General features: G+C 30.4%; 3 protein-coding genes and 1 pseudogene across 4 annotated transcripts in view; 3 read left to right on the top strand and 1 right to left on the bottom strand.

The window, feature by feature from the left end:
- The window catches only part of LOC114121141 (uncharacterized), a 66,489-nt gene extending 64,724 nt beyond the window's left edge, over positions 1-1,765 (top strand). For both annotated transcript variants that reach the window (XM_050199068.1, XM_050199066.1), the window contains one exon: positions 827-1,765. In XM_050199068.1, the coding sequence (XP_050055025.1) occupies positions 827-1,629 (803 nt within the window). In that variant the 3' untranslated portion in view covers positions 1,630-1,765. The remainder of the gene's footprint in view (positions 1-826) is intronic.
- An 8,856-nt stretch (positions 1,766-10,621) lies between these two features.
- Positions 10,622-13,430, bottom strand: LOC126549854 (uncharacterized; annotated as a pseudogene).
- A 1,855-nt stretch (positions 13,431-15,285) lies between these two features.
- On the top strand, positions 15,286-19,073 carry LOC126550416 (zinc finger BED domain-containing protein 4-like). The gene is made up of 3 exons (XM_050201904.1): positions 15,286-15,594; positions 15,715-16,083; positions 16,143-19,073. The coding sequence occupies exons 1-3, from the start codon at positions 15,375-15,377 to the stop codon at positions 16,352-16,354; spliced, it is 801 nt and encodes a 266-aa protein (XP_050057861.1). The 5' UTR covers positions 15,286-15,374; the 3' UTR covers positions 16,355-19,073.
- LOC126549855 (zinc finger BED domain-containing protein 4-like) lies at positions 16,388-17,056 on the top strand. Its single transcript, XM_050200246.1, has one exon. It carries the CDS (start codon positions 16,388-16,390, stop codon positions 17,054-17,056), a length of 669 nt encoding a protein of 222 aa, XP_050056203.1.
- Positions 19,074-21,152: the final 2,079 nt, after the last annotated feature.

Raw genomic sequence — 21,152 nt, forward strand, 5'->3', positions numbered from 1 at the left:
ATAGTATACACGGATGCGACTAAAATAGAGAGAATTTCGAAAAGTAAAGACGTCATAAATATAAAACGATATCACAATATTATACGAATGTATTATATATCTATAATACGACTATACATATTATGACATTGCAGGATTGCTGCAGCAATCACTTATATATATATATATATATATATGCGTATTTGCGTACAATGTATATACATTGTTTAAATATAAATATATTATATATATATAGTGTGTTGTAAAAAATAAAAATACAAGCATAAACACTACCGTAAAAACGAAACAAATATAATCGTAAAACAAGACTATATATAGTATTATAGGATATGTGTAGTAACGCATTTTCGTTAAGTATAAAAACGTAATAAAACGTTAATTTGCAGGTCGCGGGGCTGTACACGTGTAAGCGAGGTGGTCTGAGGGGGGGGGGGGGCTTAAGAATAATTTCGTATGGATATAAAGCATAACATTATAGGCGGTTAGGCTTGGCTCTTACGTTAATATTGCTTTTTGACAAATATTAAATAAATATTATACAACTATTATTAATGCTGATAGTGCAGTGTTGATGATTTTTTCGCGTTATTACTCTTACCCATCTACATAAACAATTAATATTTCATCGTATAGAGCTAAGCTAAACGAGCAAACGACCTTACATTTTTATTATAGAACGAGTTTTATTTAAGTCGTAAATGGGTTTGTTCGAAATTCGGAGGTGTATCATAATATTCTGTTTGGACTGTTATACCCAATAATAACATCAGGTGTACCTGAACGAGGCACGTAATAATTATATGTTGTTGTTTTGTTGTGTGCGCAGAGTGTTTGGTGTCGTTCGATCCGCCCACGGACCGAGTTCACCACCATCACCACCATCAGCAGTTGCACCACCACCAGCGGCAGATCGCCCAGATAGCGGCGGGGGACCACCACCACCTGAACCACCTGAACCACCTGAACCATCTGAACAACCTGAACAACCGCCGCGCCGGCCCAATCGTCCGGCGGTCCGGCGGCCCGGACGGCACGTCGTCCATCAAGCACACCGGACCGGGACGGCCGTCGGGCGGCGGCGGTGCCCGTAACGGCGGCATCGGCGTCGGCGGGGGCGGGGGAGTCGGCGGCGTCATCGGGAGCCTGATCGGCGGGGGCGACGACGGCGGTGTCGGCGGCGGCGGCGGTGGCGGCGTCGGCGGTCATCAGCTGTCCGTGAACCCGGGCGATTGGTTCCGGTGGTTCCGGCGGAAACGCGGCGCCGTGCTGCCGCCGGACGGCGTGCCGTCCAATCAGAACGTGGTCCGGGCCAACCATTACACGGTCGAGGAAGCGGCGGCCGCCATACCGGTGATGGTGTACGCGTCCGTCATCGGCGGCCAAGACGACGGGCCGCACAACATGTCGCCGCCGCCGCCGCCGCCGCCGCTGTCCCTGTCCTCGGCCGCGGACGACGTGCTGTACACCGAGCTGGACCGGGTGCCGACGCCGGCTTACCACAACGCCGGTTACGCGTTCGACCAGCACAGCAGCGCATATTACTCGGACATGTACGAGCCGATCGACCCATACCATCACAACCATCACAACCATCAGCGGCAGAACTCGCTGCCGTCCGACTACGTCTGATATTACGCCCGACACGCGCCGCCCGCGAATCGCCGCCGCCGCCGCAGCCGACGACGACGCCGATCGCAAGCCGCCGCCGCCGCCGCACCGCCGGTGCCGATGACGGTCTCGCGCGTGTATCGTGAAATATTCAAATAGGTGAGTTAATATAATAATATCGTGTTGTATTATAATACCTATAGTACCTATACTTACGCGTGATATTTTCTACACTGCAGTTTTTAAATCCGATTTAAATTCGGGTTGTACTTGATTACATCAACGCGCAGAGTGTTGGCTTTCCTAATTTTTTATTTTTTTTTCATATATTATATAATATATGATAGGTCGTGGGTTCGGTACTCCTAAATATAATATGAAATAATATAATACTCGCACAAAGGTCACCTGCAGCTTTATGGTTTTTTATTCTACCTTTGGAAGTTTTAAATTAAAAAAAATAATCATAATCGTTTAGGACGTCGTGTTATCCATTCCACGCATCTCGGGCTGCAGTAAACGTCTATTTTTTTTTCTGTATAAATATCGTTATCTGAGTTTGGAAAAAAACAAACACTTGGGGGGGCAAACGGGAATTTTCGACTTATGACTTTTTTTTCCTCGCCGTAATATATATATATATAATCGACTCCGACACGTGAAAATTGAAAAAAATAAAACTACACAATATTAAAATATTTTGTATGCTCTTATAATATGTGTTATTATTGTACTGAATAGTGAATACCTACCGACGCTGGCAACGATGAGAGAATTGATTGCGTGTGTGTATACATTAGAGGTGTACCTACATAATATATATATGTGTGTATAAATTACATACGTGGTTTTTGTTTGAAAGGATTAATCGGGATAAACATTGACGTTATACAACGGGAGTAAGAGCGGGATAGATAACGACTGCGATTGATATAATATCTACCTACTATAATATGTAAGGCCTCGGCGGTTGCTGTTATGTATAAAAATGAAAAAAAAAACTTTAGACGTTTTATTTTCCATATATACTTGTTAATGTGTTACACACGGTACTTCTCGTGGAATACATACTACATACCTATAGTATACATTAAGTTCGCGTAGGATTATTAGAATAATACTTTACTTTTTATTACTCTATCAAAATATACCTGTATTTCACGATATCATTGATTGCGATATTATGATAATAATTTTGTTAAGATAATAATGTACCTATCGAGCGCAAATTAATAGTATACAATACACGACGTATTAACACATAATGAAAAAAGTAAATTACAGGAGTTGGGTCAGCTATAATAGAATGTTCTTAAAAAAACGGTTAAAATTTTGTTAAATTTTTTTATTTTGTAAAAATTTCAAAACCATTATGATAATTTAAAAATTTAAAAATATTAACTATTTTAAATAATAAAATTTCTAAAAACGTAACACTAAATAAGAAATTAGGTTACACAGTATAATAATAGTTATTGATATATATATATACCTATATAGGCTATATTTGAGACACAATTTTTATTTAAATTATTTAAAAATTCTTCATATTTTAGTAAAGAGATTTTAAAATATTAGGTGCAGTTTCATTATAATTTGATTTTGCAATATTGTTTGTATAAAATAAAATAAAATAAGAATATTATTGATTTAAATTTTAATAATAATTACATTGATGATATAATAAATCGCAACTTTTGAGAAACATAATAGTTTTTTTGGAATACCTACTTACCTTAAATGTTTTATTTGAAAATAAAAATGTGAAATACATGTTTATATAATCATAATGTTTTATTTTGTACTATGAAAGCAACATAATATATTACTAAAAAAAATCTTTGAATTTCGATTTTTACTATGTATACCGAAAATATGACTGAAGTGAAAAAAATATATTATTTTGTATACCCCGTCGTGTATATTTTCTAAGAAAGATAACTAAAAACACATAATAGAGTGACAAAATTCAATAATAAATATTGCGTATCGATTGGGGTAAAAAATAAAAGTAATTGTGACGTGTTTTTTGACAAAGTCAAATTGAAAAGACTAGAAAATAATGCTTACAATATAAATACTTTTATATGTTGTATTGCAATTCAAACATATTATATAAGATACCATACTACCATTTCAATTCTTTTTTGTAAGCTTTTTAAAGTTAGGTTAATATTATAGATATTATGACTTCAAGCACTTGAAAAAAATTGTATTGGTATATTATTAAAATAATATACACTTTTATATAAATATAATATTTTATGACCGTTGAGCAATGTGAGTTTTGTAACAATGTATGAAAAAATTAAATTATTTAAAAAGGGGGTCGTAGATCTTATATTTATTGGAACACCCTGCGAATATTCCCTTCGACGTGTTGCAGTCCTACTAGAGCAGTTACCGCTCGACCATAGTAATACGATATTAATTTAAACGGTATCAAGTACTCGCAGCACACGCGTGACACACACACATTATATATAATAATAATTATTGTCGAGCGTTTTTGATGCTTTTCGGTCGCCCGCATATTACCTAAGCACATTTTTCAATTGAACGCCGTCCAAAATATTGTACATTAAAATATTATATTATATTATATAGAGTGTTATTAACGGTGTCAATTAAAAAAAAAAAAACGTCTGCGTGAGGGTCATCGAAGCCTGCAGCAAATGTTAGCATTGTCTGTAGGTTTTTTTTTAAATCTAAATTTGATACTTTAGGGGTGATTTAAGAAAATATTTAATATACACTCGTGACTATCGTTTATTTATAGACTTTAATCAGGTTAATGGTATCATTACTTAGTACTTACTACTTAATAATATTTGATACACGCGTAAAGCCGGGCCTATATATACGGCATTTTCCGTCGAATTCAAAATAGGTTATTATTAGCCATTTAGGGAATAGCTATTATACACGATGGAAAACGTTGAGAAACTTGCGTTTTGGCGGACGAACGCCGAAATAATAAAAACGCGAACTCTTAATTTTACGTCGATCTAAATTAGAACGAGCTATACCGGTGACAAAAAACACTATGTAATATAATATGTAGGTATAATGCGTATTGCATTTATACATAGTTGTTGAATATTATGGTAAATACAATACGCCGTTGATAAACGGTTTGATAAATGTAAGCATTTATAAAATATTTGGTAACTTTGTCACCTAAATTTTCAACTGTTCGTTTTTAAAGGTCGTAAACGCATTGCCGACACTGTGCTCGATTGAATCGTACATTTAATATTGTGTATCTACATATTATTATACATTTATACCTCATATTATATTATATTTATATAGTCGAAAAGGTGTAACGCGCGATCCCGATCGTATTACACCGATTATTATCATTATACAGACATCGCTCGCGAAAAGTAAAAGCTCGCGTCAGAAAACGAATTAAAGAAAAATATTTGAATTTACATAATATAATATTTTAATACCTATATAACAGCTATATACCTATATTATGTACATACGTTTCACGCCCGACGGATACGTGTGGGAACAGTCGCCGGTCGGCCGTTTATATGCTTATACTATCTGCAGTACGCGCACACAGTCGGCTGTATATATCGCGTTTCGTCTGCGCTTGTACACCATATTCGAGAGATTAATTACCCGAAATTATTCACCTAGTCACACGACCGACGTTAAATTTTATTTATTTTTTAATTAAAAAAAAAAAAAAAAAACGCAAGACACTGCGGGTCGCCTTGTATAGAACAAAACATATTAATTTTCCACCGCTTTATATATATTATACGCATAATATGCTTATCGGAAAGATACCATATGCGAGGAAAATATGTAAATTTCCTGGCAATATTTCGTCGGATATAATATGATATATACACTCGCGCCAGACACGCCGTCACTATAATATTATATATTACTACAGAATTGGTCGTATATATATCACATTATACATTGTATAACACGTACCTATATTATTAAATTATAAACGTACGTATAGCCCGTAGGGAAAAGTTTAGAATGCCATTTTCCCAAAAACGAAAAACAATAATCACGATTATTAAAAAAATCGATGATTAGATTGCACTGGCTTTCGAAATGAAAAATAAGATACTAAACAAAAATAATATATTTGTATATTTGTGGTAATTTAATTTTCTAGGAAACTACCTATTAAATTTTAGTTTATTTACAATATTTATTTAATGATGAATGATGGCTGTTGGCAATTGGCAGATTTTGTATCGTGGCAAGAGATGAATTTATTTTAAAATTTTTTTTCAAAACCATAATTTTTATAACCATATACCTAATAAATATAATTTTTATAAGCCATCATATTTAACCTTGATAAAATTAAATTTAAAATCAAAAAGTATAATATTATAGTAAAATATTATCTTGTGGGCTTTTTCTATAAAGAAAAAGGTAGTAAAGTACCTAAGATTCGTCTTTTCTCACAACACGTTTCTGCAAGCGGGACAATATAGAAACTACATTTATTTATTTTTGGGTGAAATATATTATGTACCTGAGTTAGTGCGTAAGTATGTTGCGATATTGTCAATATAAGTTTTTTCCTGTTATTTCCTTAGGCGATTTTTCATTATAAGTGAAGGAAAATTTTAGATTTGTGGGGCGATGGAAAGCGAATGCTTGCTGATCTGTTGAAAAGTGAAGCGAGTAATATTTACCAGAAAAATTATAACCTACGCGAAATACATTTTGATTTTTTATGCATATCTAACTAACGCAATCGTATTTATCGTAATATACACGCGATAATATCTGGTAACATCACATAGAAAATCAATGGTGTCCTTGCGTAGTCGTAGTTAATAAAACACGCGCAATGTGTAATAGAGTATGGTAATATTCAAAAAAAAATAAATAATAATAATAAACACATTTTCATATTCTACATATTTTGGAAGGGACTTCCGGTAATCATATAATATAATTACATCATAAAAAAAAAAATCAAGATAACAAGAAACTGTCTGGATATAGTGTGATATATTAGGTTTGTACCTGAGTACATAATAATATGATATGGTAGGCATAGAAAAACAAACGTGCACAGCGTGCGTATAATACAAACGCGATTAGTAGGTATACGGATCAACGATTTAAAAATATTTACGTACGCTTGGTAAAAAACTAGGTAGTGAATTAAATCCAAACGGACGAACGTCTGTGCCCCACTTCCCTATGTATACAATATGATTTTGTGCTATGTAAATGAATTTAAAATTAACATCGGTATTTATAATTTTTTCAGATCTAGTCGCTGTACGCTGCACGTCCACAGAAAATGCTGTTTTGCGGTCATGCACTCCGATGATGCACTAATGCACTATTTGCGCTACGTTATCGTGACTTCGGCCCTAGACTCCGATGATCATTTCGTTGCATATGGACAGATCGATCGATTCCGGCCGCCGTTCTCACATTAATAATCGTCACACCTGCAACGACGCGGCGAATCTCTAAACTAACGTCCATCCACTCGCTGATGACGATCACATGCACCGCGATCTACTACCCCCAAAAAAAAAGAAAAGCAAACAAATTACACAGCTGACGAGTATATCACTTTTAGCGAATATCACAATATGTCGGACGTTACGATGGTTATTATTATTATTATTATTATTATTGTTTAGTGCAAATCTTAAGTTATTATTATTTTTTGTAATTTTACTTTTAAGTGTAATTATAGACTTTTTTTATATAAGTGTTTTAATTAGTTGTTGATTGTTTATATATACCTACATAATATTATTTCCAGTGATAATAATTAAGTGTATATAGTACCTAGTATACCTACCTATATTATATTATATATTATTATAATATTATTGTTTAATAACGAACACAGTGGAGCGCCCGCGACTTAAATGCTAATAACATAATGTGTATAATATAATGATACGTTTGCGTTCAACTCTCAGCGAACGACGATCTTTAATGTAATGTATTAAAATGTATATAATATAAAATTATATCGTCGTACGCGCATAATTAGTCACGAATGTTATTTTTTTACGTGCATATATTTATTAAAAAATAATATGTGTATAGATCATGTACAAAAACGCAATATCGTTAGTCTTTATTTTATCTCTTTTTATCTTAGCTATATTATTTATTTCTATCTTTCAGTCTCTCTCAAAAAATTCTTTCTTCTCCTCTCTTTTCACTCTCTCTCTCTCTCTCTCTCTATAACTATTTCTTTATTCTCATCCTTTCATATTATTTTGTTTATGCGATTTTTTGTGTTATTAAACATGTTATTTTATGAACAACATAATATTTGTGTACATTGCAGAAAAATAAAACAATTAATATTATATGCTCTCCTAGTGAAGAATTTTTTTAAAAATATTTTAATGTCTGTCTTAGTTTATCCACAACGGCTACATAGCCTGTATTAGTTATAAAACAATATGCGGAATCGTTTTTTACTTAAACTTTTGCACACTCTAGGAAGGAAGGGTAGGATTAGAATTGATTTTTGCCAAAAATTCAATTTCCAAACATTTTTTGGACTTTTTTTGAATTTATATAGGTAGTACATATTATTCTTAGACATCGCAACACCTCGTAGTAATACTTTGACTATATGAGATTACAATCAAAATTGTTTAACGAATAATTGGTTGGAGTGTTGAATCTACATTTAATCCCACTTCTGTTTCGACAATCCGCCAATGTACCTACAGTATAATATATAATTGTATTATTGCAATTTCAGTGGCAAGTATTATACTGCAATCATGGTGACATTAACGGCACTAATTTAGCGCTTCGGGGTTTTTCATATACAGGTATACACTTAGAGTAGAATTATCTCACATTAGAGAGTGGTTTCATGACTATTATGATTTGCATTTCGCGGACGCGAGATATTTAAAGACACTAACGATAGCTATTTCGTTACACTTTAAACGTAGTACTATATGGTAATACTAAATAAAATAGTATATTTGTACCTATAGGTGCTATAGGCCGTTACAATTTTTTTTAATGTTTAAATTTATATAACTATAATACACTGAACTTTTGATGTAAGGAACACTACGAACATTAAATCAATTTCTCAAGATTTTTAACAAGCAAAATAATTGTACTACATAAATCGAATAATAAATAATATCTATAAATGTAATTCAAAAAAATAATATGGAAAATATTTTGAAAATTATCCCATGTATAGGAAATGCTAATAAGTCTTCTGTAAAATTTCAACTTAACCCTCGATTATTCATTTCTGAATTATTACGATAAAAACAAATTAGATTTTTTTTAAATCCATGTTGCATAAATATTTCAGTTTTTCCATAAGTTGTTGTTAGTTTTTCATAGTTATTCAAAAAAAAGTAACGAAAAGTTTATAAAATGATCGTGTCAATGCACTATCTAAAATTATACTAAAACTAACCTAAAAAATCGTAATTAGTTCATCTTCTGGTTAAAATTGTGCAATAACAGACAGGTACAAAAATATAGAACAGTATTATCAATTCAGTTTTAATTACTGAACTATTACTGCCTTAGAATATTTGAACTGTTATAAATATTACATTATTAGTGTTTGATAAAAATAATAATATTTATTTAATTTTTAGAAATAATAGTATTATTGGCTAGCTGAATCAATTGCTTTTTATACTACATCAATATAATACCACTGTTTCATTTTGATAATTTGATATAAATTCAAACAAAAAATATTCATCACCAATTATAAAATTGTAATTATAATTTATTTTGTATTCATTGAAATATCATCTATCTACTTCTGCGTGTTTTTCATTAATAATAATTTACACAATTGAAAAAAATTTATTATTTATTATTTAAAAATAATAATTATTATTTTATTATTTATTATTATTATTCTTAAATATTTACTGCAGGCGCTTGAAAAATATTGTCAATAGTAATATTTCCTTATAAATATATATCATTGCAATGAGTAAAAAACTTAATTGTGTTTTAAATTGACAAATGATTATAAAAATCACATTAAATTAAAATAAATATTTATAATTTATTGCATTAGGCCTTAAATAGTACATATTTTATACTACAATAATATAAAATATAAACTATATAACACACTACACAAGTATAATACAGTAGATGCCGCTTATAAGACTCACTTTGGGCACAAATCTTCAATTAAAAGAAATATAAACTATAAACTTAATAAATTTAGGACATAAATTTTCCAAATAGAGCTAGATTTAGTTTAGTTAAAGGTGCTATTCCTCAACTTCTTTAGCAAAATGTTGAAAAACATAATGAATGTGACTTTTTATCTCAAAGTGGCCACTTAATTTCATTCCCATGCTTGGAACACAGAACTGATATACTAACATATATTATAAGTTACTATATTACCATGAGAACGAGGCAACATACTGCTCTCCGCAATAGAGATCTAAAAAAGAAAAGCTCACATTAAAAAAAACATTCTAAATTAGTAAAACATTGATTACTTATTTTAAATTAATACAAAATATGACACTAGGTATACTCACCTTATTCTTCTTTATGTTTAGTCTTTATTTGTACAAAACCATCTACTATCCTCTCATCTTGATAATATTAGGTATATAAATACTTACACTTTACATTATTTGAATTCACATTCAATTTACTAATTCAGAAATAAAAACATTAAAATAATTATAATCAATAATTCAAATAAATTTAAAAATTTTAATTTTATTTTGTCGGTTTGTCCATATCTTTTTTCTGCACATATTTAAAATTACCATAATTTCCAATTATTATTTATATACTATGGTTTTCAGCAATAAAGTACTCATTACAAATTACTAACCATGTATAATAAATAATAATATAACAATATAAATTTAATTTTCAACAATATAACACTTAGGTTTCTCAGGTCCTCCATACACATTAATAGCTTATGATAATCCAGGGTTGCCAGATAGATAATACAACGTACCGCCATTAGAGAGTGCTAAAATCGCCCAAAATAGCCAATACTCCAAACCATCGACATAGCCCAAATAAAAATATAAACTACACAGATAGAGATAATAATTATTATCTATATTTGTGAAATTCATAGTAACTAGTAACATTAGTAACAATAATAATATAAGTTAATACAATTCATAATGGTTACATGTATAGTTAGTAATATTTTGTTGTAAAATAAGATATAATAAAAAGTATAATTTTGTGAGTATAATTGTAAATATCATTAAAATTTATAGTAACAATAATTATATTAGTTAATAAAATTCATTATAGTTACCTAGTTAAAAATAATTTGTTGTTAAATAAGATATAATTATAAAAAAATAATGTTGTGAAACGCCAGTACAATAGTCAATATGATAATAATTAATAAATTAATAAAATGCATGCTATAAATTTCTTAATTTCATTTGTATAAATGGATTTCCGGGGAATCTTCACTTTCAAAAATATCCATCACTTCATCAAAAGCTGTCACAGGATCGACACTATCTGATGTCTTCATTTGTGAATCGTACATATCAGATGTGAATTTAGTATACATTGTTTCTGTTGGTTTAAAATCTTGACAGCATATTTTACGGGCCTTATAGAGTATAATTAAATAAAACATAACTTAAATATAACAATTTTAATGAAATAATTAATTACTTACATTAAGGTTAAGTCTAATTCTAAGAATTGCTTCCAACATATCAACCTGCATACGGTTTCTCGACTTACACTTAATTGAATTCATCACACTAAATACACGTTCAACAATAGCATTTGATAATGGCAAGGACAGTATTTGCAAAACAAAAAGAGCCAAGTCTTCAAACTTTTTTTCCTCCTGTTTCTCTAATATTTAAAACATCTATCCAAAACTCTTGGGTGCTTTTTTCGTCAATTGGAGTAGAAGACTCACAAATATCAGCGTAAGTTAAAGTTGTTAAATTTCTCCACTGTATTTCTAAATCCTCTAAGTCTGTACTGCATCCTACAAAATATCATATAATAATAGTTGTTTAATATAAATAATTATATTGATTTTTATTACTTAAAAACTCAAGCGGTAGATCACTAAATTTTGGTGGAAAATGTGACAGAACCATTTTTGGATCAAAAAAACCGAAGTTTTTGAATAGTTTTAATATTATGTGGCAGTCGTTTTAGAAGTTCTTCGCAAGCCTTAACAAAAATTCAAAACAACAATTTTGTACTGCTTTAAGAGTCTCCGGTGGAACAATGTTTTTGTTAGCAAGCTCATTAAATGCAAAGCCAAAATTTACAGCATCTAAAGGTAAGCGTGCAAGAGGGTTTTTCAGTGCTTTTGATATCCTTTCAATTTCTTCAATAATTAAAGCACCTGGATACATCTCATCACGAAGAAAAACTGACTTTATGATTCTTTTAACTACTGACATAAAAAGCAATTTTAAATCACTGTATACTTTTGTTATATCTAAATTATTGCTTTGAAATTGCAAGTTGACATCAGTTATTTCTTTTAAAATCTGTTTCAAAACGTTAAAATATAATAAATTAGAAGTATCTTTATACATTTCATATAATGTTCTTGCACTATAACATTTTTCTTTTTGTGCTGCTTGCTATTTGAAAACAGGTTTTCAGTTCAAGCCATTGGTGAAGAACAACTTTAATACAATTATAAAAAGCCAACCATCGAGTAGCACAAAGTTTGACCAAACGCCTTTGTTTACATTCTGCACCGTTTATTGTCGCATAAAGTCTACTGTATTCTATTTGACGAAGAGGGCTGTGCGAAAACCAAGAAACAGATTCTCTTAGCATAAATTCAATGTGACCAGGTAGACCTTCAGATGCCTTAGATGAACAAGTATTTAGAGAATGACAAACACATTTAATTAATTGAAGTTTTGGTGATTTTTCTCATAGAAGTATAAAAAGTGAATGATTCATACCACAGAGATAACTAGCGCCATCAACACCTAACCCAATTCAATGTATGGGATTCAGCTTTAAGAGCTTCAAAAATTCAATTCTTCCATCATATAATGCTACAGCAGTAGCACGTTCAACTACAACCAAGCCCAAAAACTCATTTTGTATTTGGTTTGTTGATTTACTAAAATACCTAATACAATATGCCATATACTTCATAACAGAAACATCAGTTGATTCATCTACTATCAAGGAGTATCCAATTTCCCCAATGTCTGTTATTAGATCTTCAATTATAGCTGGTGATAATACATTCAATATTAGCTTTGATCATTTAGTTCTATGCATTTTCAAATTTTCTAGTTTCGAGCCTTTCCCAAATACTTTTAAGATCTCATCAAGATGATCAATACTACGAATTGATGAATGGGTAGCAATGTGAACAGCAAGCATTATATCTATATGTTTATTTTTCTGGATGCATTAGTTACTCCTATAATAAATATGTACATACATAAAATTCATGCAATCAATATAAAAACAAAATTCTTACTATAAGTAGTTAACTTTGGTTGTGTTTTAACAACTAAAGATTTCATTTTAAGAACATGTTTTGCAGTATTACTATGGCTTATTAAATCACCATGGTGTGCTCTCAACACTGTATTACAAACAGAACAATAAGCTTCTTTAAAATCATTGTTCGCTGATTGTTCATCTGTTGCCTTCTTGAGCCATCCTAAATTAAATTCATTAAAATGATTAAATTAATTAATATTAAAGTAATTAGTTATTAAAATCTATACTACACTTTACTTGAGTTATAGGTACCTACCTTTAAACTCTGTTTTATTTTCCCACTCTTTGACAAACTTTCTGCTGTACTTTGCCCACTTAGGCATGATTTAAAATATGATCAGACAAAATATTAAATATTATATTGTATGTTTTATAAATATTTTCACCAAAAAATACTAATTGTTATAATAATATAATATTGCTTACAATTTAAAATGTGAACATATAAAGCATCACTATGGCTATATCCACTGTGAATAAAAACTGTTAACAACAATTTATCTTCTACAGATAAATAAAATGTACCTTTGAAATATAAATATTACTGCAAACTGGCAATTCCAATACAATATTAATAATACATATAGGTACTATATTATTATAGAAAATATATTACCATTACTGATCATTTTATATAAATCTCTAATTCAAATGGTACAAAAACAACAAAGATTTTCATACTATACAGTCAATCTATAACATTTGGGACCAATGATTATTTACAATAAATAATAATTATAATATTATTTAAATTTATGAGGGAAATATTAGTATATTATCATATTAATTGAAATGTAAATGTTATCAATAGAAACTGAATTATCGTACTTTCAGTGTACGATCTCATGACGTCACGACTGTCTACCATACACACAGATATATATATATATATATATATATGTTTTATATATCTGTGACCATACATCGTACAAATGGCTAAATAATCGTATAAGTACGATCTATATCGTACGTCTGGCAACACTGCTGTGAGATAACCATGGTTTAAATATAATATTTTTGACTTTTGTTAAAAATAAAAAAATAACAAGTCAAAAATATTCATTGTACAATTGTTTAAATCTAAAAGCCCAAACATAGGGATGCCCAAATAATATCGATATATCTATATATCGATATTTTAGAGTAAAATATCGATATAAAAATATCGATATTTATAATTCGATATATCAATTCTGTCGATATATTAGTCTCAATATATCATAAAACCCGTTTTTCCGTAATTCTTTTTTTTTTTTTTGTAAATGCCATAATACGTCAGAAAAATAGTAGATTTAGAAGAATTGAAAAAACATAGATATATTGGGACTTAAAATTGGGAAAAAATTACCTGGTTCAGGTGTATCTATTGTTCTGTGGGTGTATCAATACACCTTGACCTGGATAATATACACGATAAGATAATATAAGATATAAATTTAAGATAATTTCTTGGAAAAAACCAGCGTTGTGAAACATTGTATTATGGCGGCAATCTCTTTTCAAATTATTTTTAGTTTTTAGATTATAAAAATGATTGATAGAGAGAGGACTTTTCGACTGACATTGACTAACATTTGACTAACCTTGTCAATTAGTATTTATATTTTATATTTTTTGTGCTTTTAAGTTTTTATAATAATGTCAGCGAATTTAACTAAGCAGGAGTTGTTGGTTTATTTTAATAAAATTGACCAATATAATTATATATGCAAAAAATGTAATAAACCATACAAAACACCTAATGGAGGTATTGGTAACTTAAAAACGCACTTAGCTACACATGCGAAAGACAAAGAAGTACCAGGAAAAATAATTTCGCAGACAATTTTGAAAGTCAACAAAAGAGCACGCACAGATAACGAGGATAACGAGGATGATCCTCAAGATATTGACACTGTAATTGATTAAAAAACATAAAATACCTAATAAATTATTAAAAATAGCATTTATATTAATATTTATTTAAAGGAATCTAACTGTAGCAAACGTTCAAAAACTCAACCAACTGTACCTGAAATTTTTACGCAAATGACGTCTATGATAAGTAAGTGAAAAATATTTTTATTTTAGTATTATTTTGATATTATATTGATTAGTAAAAAAATAGTTTAAACAGTTTTTCTTATGTATTACTATTTTTTAAATATTAAGTTAATTGTTTTTCTTTAGGTGGTTCAAAATCAGAAAAAGTTACAAATAGCATAATATATTATATTTGTAAAGATAATGTTCCATTTAAAACAGTGGAAAATGAAGGGTTCAAGAATATGATCAAGACAATATGTCCATTATATAAACTTCCTAGTCGCAATACAATCGAAAGAAGAATTGATGATATATATGATGTAATTGCTGGTGATTTTCGAAAAACATTGTCCACAGTACAATATGTTGCTGTAACTACCGATGCATGGACTGAAACAATGCAAATGAAAAGCTTCCTTAGTATTACATTACATATAATTGTAGAAGCTCATCTGGAATCAAGTAATGTTTTTCATTTATATTTTATATACATTCAAGTGTTAAATAAAATATTTATATAATATAATAATAATAATATATTATATATATTTATATTTAACAACATTTTTAATTAATTTTTAGAGACAATTGGCACTGTGGAACTATTCCAAAGTCACACAGCCGAATACATTGGGAAAACATTGGTAGAAACATTGTCAAACTGGAGTGTGCAAAAAGAAAATGTTGTTGCGGTTGTGACAGATAGTGGTGCTAATTTTAAAAAAGCAATAATTAATGAATTTACTGCCAACAAACATATTCCTTGTGTGGCCCATACTATAAACTTAGTGGTAGAAAAAGCAATTGAAAAAACACAGGAACTTAATGTCCAGACAAAAGTTAAAAGTGGAGGTGTCCCAGCAATTATGTCCAAAATACGAGAAATAGTAAAGTTTGTAAAAAGAAGTTCCAAGGCAAGTGATTCCTTAAGAAAATGTCAAAAATTACAAGGTAAATAAAAATATTATATTTTAAAAAAATTTACTAATAAGCATAAATATTTTGTTCAGGTACGATTGAAGGTAAATACTTAAAACCAATTTTGGATGTTAGTACGAGATGGAACAGTTCATTTTATATGATTGAAAGGTTTTCAACATTGGCTATTTATTTATCTCAAGTGCTTCTCGAGTTTAATGGTACTGATATACCAGAGATGGTAGCTGTCTCTGAGTTAAACTGTTTAAAAGAAATGTGTGCTTTATTACGACCTTTTGAATAGTTAACCAGAGAACTTTCGACAGAAAAAACAGTTATGTCCAGCAAAGTCATTCCATTAATTGTATGTACGAAAAATGAATTAATAAAGCAAGGCCCTACCATTACCATAGCAATACAACTAAAAATAAAGCTGATCGAAGAACTGGATTTCAGGTGTGGAGCTTATGAGCAAGGTCCAATACTTCCGATTTGTACGATATTAGATCCGCGTTTTAAGGATATGCATTTCAGGAATCCTTTAATAAATGCTAAAGTTCAAAAAAACATAATTAAAATGATGGATAATGATTATGATGAAATGATTAATCTCACAGTACCAGAGGAAACAGTGAACCCTCCAAGTAATCACAACCAATATGATTTATGGGGTCTTCATAAAACATTGGAACAAAAGCGATCAGATACGAGTTTAACTCATAATAATTCAAGAGGTGAGTTAAATCAATACCTGCACAGAAATGTCATCAAATTAAATGAAGATCCTTTGGTTGAATGGGAAAACACAAAGGTAATATATCCCAAGTTGTACAAGTTGGCAATGAAATATTTACTGATTCCGGCAACATCTGTACCATCCGAGCGTTTGTTTAGTAAAGCTGGAGCAACTATCAGTAAAACCAGAAACCGATTGACGGGCAAAAATTTGTCAAAGCTTCTGTTCTTGCAGTCTTCCGATAAAAATCAATGGGCTGATATTTTGTAAATTATTTTAATTTTTACTAATTTTTACTCGTATTATGTAAAATGTGACTGACTTAGGTAACTTAAGTAACTACTTAGAAAATAATATTGTAAATAATTATATGTGGAAACTGGAAAGTAAATAATGAAATAAATTAACTGTTATCACTTATCAGTTATCAGTCTATATTTTTATATCGATATTTCGATATATCGATAATTATCTAGTGATATATATCATATAACGATATTGGTTGTTGTGATATATCGCTACATCGATATATCGAAATTAAATTCAGTTTGGGCATCCCTACCCAAACACTCCAATAGGGAATTGTCAAATCGCCCAATTGGCCGTAACCCACCAATCCATTATTTTTGGCGGTATTTGGTCATTAAAGATAGCCCAATTGGCGATAAACCGCCCAATCTGGTAGCCCTGTGATAATCACCACCAGTCCAGACTACAACAGCACAATCGGTTAATTTCCCCCACCAAAAAAAGTCCGTAACAAAACTGGGCCGTTGTTTTGATTTTTGTTTTCAGTCCATAGTATCTTAGTTCGTGGCACAAACACAATATATAAATACACATAATACAAACATATTAAAATAATTGAAACTGCGCATGCGCACCACTCGAACGGAGGCAATGATTCTACTAATTTCCGCTGCACTATGCAGCGCTCGGCAGTCGGCATCCATCGCCGTTGAAGTTAATATTAGAAAATATTGTATTTTAATTCGCAGTCAATTATTATAATATGGTCATTATTCCTACATAATTGCTATTATCAGTTAATAATTAATATTTATCAAAAGATAATATGCTAATTATCACTAAATATTTCGAATTTATTATCTATATTATTGTGTATCACCACATTATTGTACGGTATTATCACCACTACACCGCGTACGCAGTGTCGCGGTATTTGTCGTCGCCGCGTTGGCGTACAATTATTGTATTATGTGTCTTGTGTGTTGTATCTATGTATGTGTATTGTAACGACGTCTCGATCTCGCGCTACCCCCCGCCAGCCCGCGCGAGCGACCGATCCGCGCTCCTCGGTTCGTTACGACCGTTACGCTCGGTTCGCGTTTCCCTTTTTGGCATTCTTAATTTCTTAAATTCTTTTCTCGACGTCCGAACCGTCAAGTGACTAAGCATCCTAGCCGTACCCTTTTCTTTTAGTCGTCGCGACCCGAAGCGGCTTTTTCTCTGTCCGCTCGTCCAAAAAACCTTTGTTCCGTCACGCGACTTCTTGTTTCCGCAACGTTGTTAAAACACGTCCCGCATATTTTTCGCCTCCGCGATTATTATTACTTTTTACTTCTGTAATTATTTGTTTGTTTCAAATATATTTACATCGTTTTTCTACACATTAAAAAGTGTTTGTTCGTCAAGTTTTTCTTTTTTTTATATAAACCTTTTCTCGCTTCGAGACAGAACGAAGCGCATAAATTGCTGGCTGATAGTGTGTCAACAAAAGCCACTATCTCCACATTATTCTAAACTCTATACCTGAGCAGCAGCTGCAAGCAGCAAGCTGTCGAGCGCTGTAGTATTGTAGCGAGTATTGTAGTTATATTTCTTAATATGTGATTATATTGGTTTTATATTTTTGGTAAAATGAATCCTTTGTGTGATCCGGTTGTCTTGTTACAAGAAACTCCATACTATAGGCGTTGGAATACTGTCGATAAAAATGATTTACTTAGGCAAGGTAAATTAACTCCTCATCTTACATGTTTGTCCACTAATTAGATAAGTACTAAGGTATTTAGTAGATCATTTAATTGTAATGTATATAATAAACATTCATGGTTGTATGGCAGTTATTATCTACAAAAGTTATTTTGTTGGCCATGTTTATTGTTGGATCAAACAAAATCTGTTTGGGTTACAGAAGGCTATAATGACTTAAAAACTTTATCCAGAAGCATTGGAAGACACGAATCTTCAAAAGATCATGTCCATAATCATTTCAGCTTAAAAAATTTAGAAAACAATACAGTCACTATTATAGATACACTTAAGGAACACGGTAAATTATTTAAGTAAAATTACAATGAAAATGTAAGACTAAATTGGTTATTTATGGAGTATTTGATTGATATAGTATTATATCTGTTCAAACAAGAACTATCATTTCGTGGGCATGATTAAAGTAATAGTTCATTAAACAAGGGTAATTACAAAGAGTTATTTGAAATGCTTTTTAGTAGATGCTCATTAGAAATTCAAAATCATTATAAAACTATTCAAGGTAAGTTTTCTGGTACATCAAAAATCATTCAAAATGATATAATTTTTTGTATATCTAAGTTAAAGATTGTAAGTTTTATTCTGTTCAAGTTGATGACACAACTGATATTACCCAAAAAACACAGTGTTCTGTTATTTTAAGATATGTCACTAAAAAGTCAGAATTAGTTGAGCGTTTTTTTGTATTTCATAATGTTAGTGAAGATAGGACTGCAGAAGGACTGTTTAATTTAATTAATCTTATTTTACAAGAATTTAATATTGAACAAAAGTTAGTTGGCCAATGTTATGATGGTGCTAGTGTCATGGTTGGGAACATAACAGGATTACAAGCCAGGATAAAAACTATTGTACTGAATGCATTATTCACTCATTGTTTAGCACATCGTTTAAATTTGGTTTTGCAACACGGGTGTAGTTTAAATGAAAAATGTCACATATTTTTTGCTAATATGACTGGTATATCTGCCTACTTCCACAATTCAACATGCCGTTCTAAAGTAACTGATGAACTAATTGGAAAACGCATTCTCCAATTTGTTCAAACTAGGTAGTCATCAAGGTCAAAAATTTTACATTTATTGGTTAACGAGTGGTCCAAATTTCAAACAGTTTTTTAAACTATAATTAATAATCCTAATTCATCTTCAGAATCTATTTGTGGTGCAATTGGACATTCTAAGAATTTAAAATCTTTTGAATTTGCCTTCCTAGCACTTATATTTAGTGACATATTTTTAATTACTGATAATTTGTATAACACATTACAGAATAAATCATTTGATATTGAATATTGTTTAAGAAAAATTAATACAATGAATCCTAACAAAATATCCAAAAGCTAAAAGAATAATTCAAACACTGAAATAAATTTTAAAATTTTGAAATAATTGATAGTATTCTTATGCAATTGAGCACAAGATTTAATGACACTGATAGATTATTATTCTTACAATTTGCTGATGTATCAAAATTCAAAGAATATTCTAACCAATTTCCTATTAGTGCTTTTAATAATTTAAAAGACATATTCTAATATATTCCATGATGAAAAAAAATTGAAAGTAGAATTAGAAGTTTTATTTAATGAGGACAAGTATCAAAATCTAAAACATATTTGTGACTCGGTTATATTTGAAAAAAATGGTATTTAAAGATATTATGCCAGAAGCACATTATAAAATATTTGTGTTAATTTTGACTATTCCTTCAACAAGTGTTTCTTTTGAAAGAAGCTTTTCTTGCTTAAAAAGGATTAAATCTTATTTAAGATATAGTACCTTACAACAACGTTTGAGCTGCCTTTCTACTATATTTATTGAAAAATTATTAATTCAGCAACTTAAAGAAAATGAAACATTTTATGATGAAATTATAAATATTCATGCTCTAGTCAAAAAGACAAAACTATTAATTTAATATACAAAACATAATAAAAACACTATTAACTGTTTATATTCCTGCTCATTACACATTTTGTTATTATATTATATCATTTATTTTTATTATTCCTATTTGTTATTATGTATTATAAATATTTTTTTTTTTTCATTATGATGTATAATATGTATGTTATTTATACTTTATATAGGTAGCTTATTATTAAGTTTATTTTCTATGATTTGTATTTATTTGTATACTATTACTAGAAAAAGTAGAAACTGTAGAAAGAATAAAACGAAACTAGTTAGTTCAAAAATGTTTTTTTACCTATAATTATCGTTATTATTAATGTTTGTGTTAATTATGTAAGGTTAATCCTTTTAAATTTTCGTTGATAAGGTTGGGGATGTGGGGAGCGAAGCCCCCCACGGATAGGCTGTGTTACAACATGTTGACTCCTTAAAAA

The sequence above is a fragment of the Aphis gossypii genome, chromosome 2 (assembly GCF_020184175.1).
Source record: "Aphis gossypii isolate Hap1 chromosome 2, ASM2018417v2, whole genome shotgun sequence".
NCBI classification, from domain to species: domain Eukaryota; kingdom Metazoa; phylum Arthropoda; class Insecta; order Hemiptera; family Aphididae; genus Aphis; species Aphis gossypii.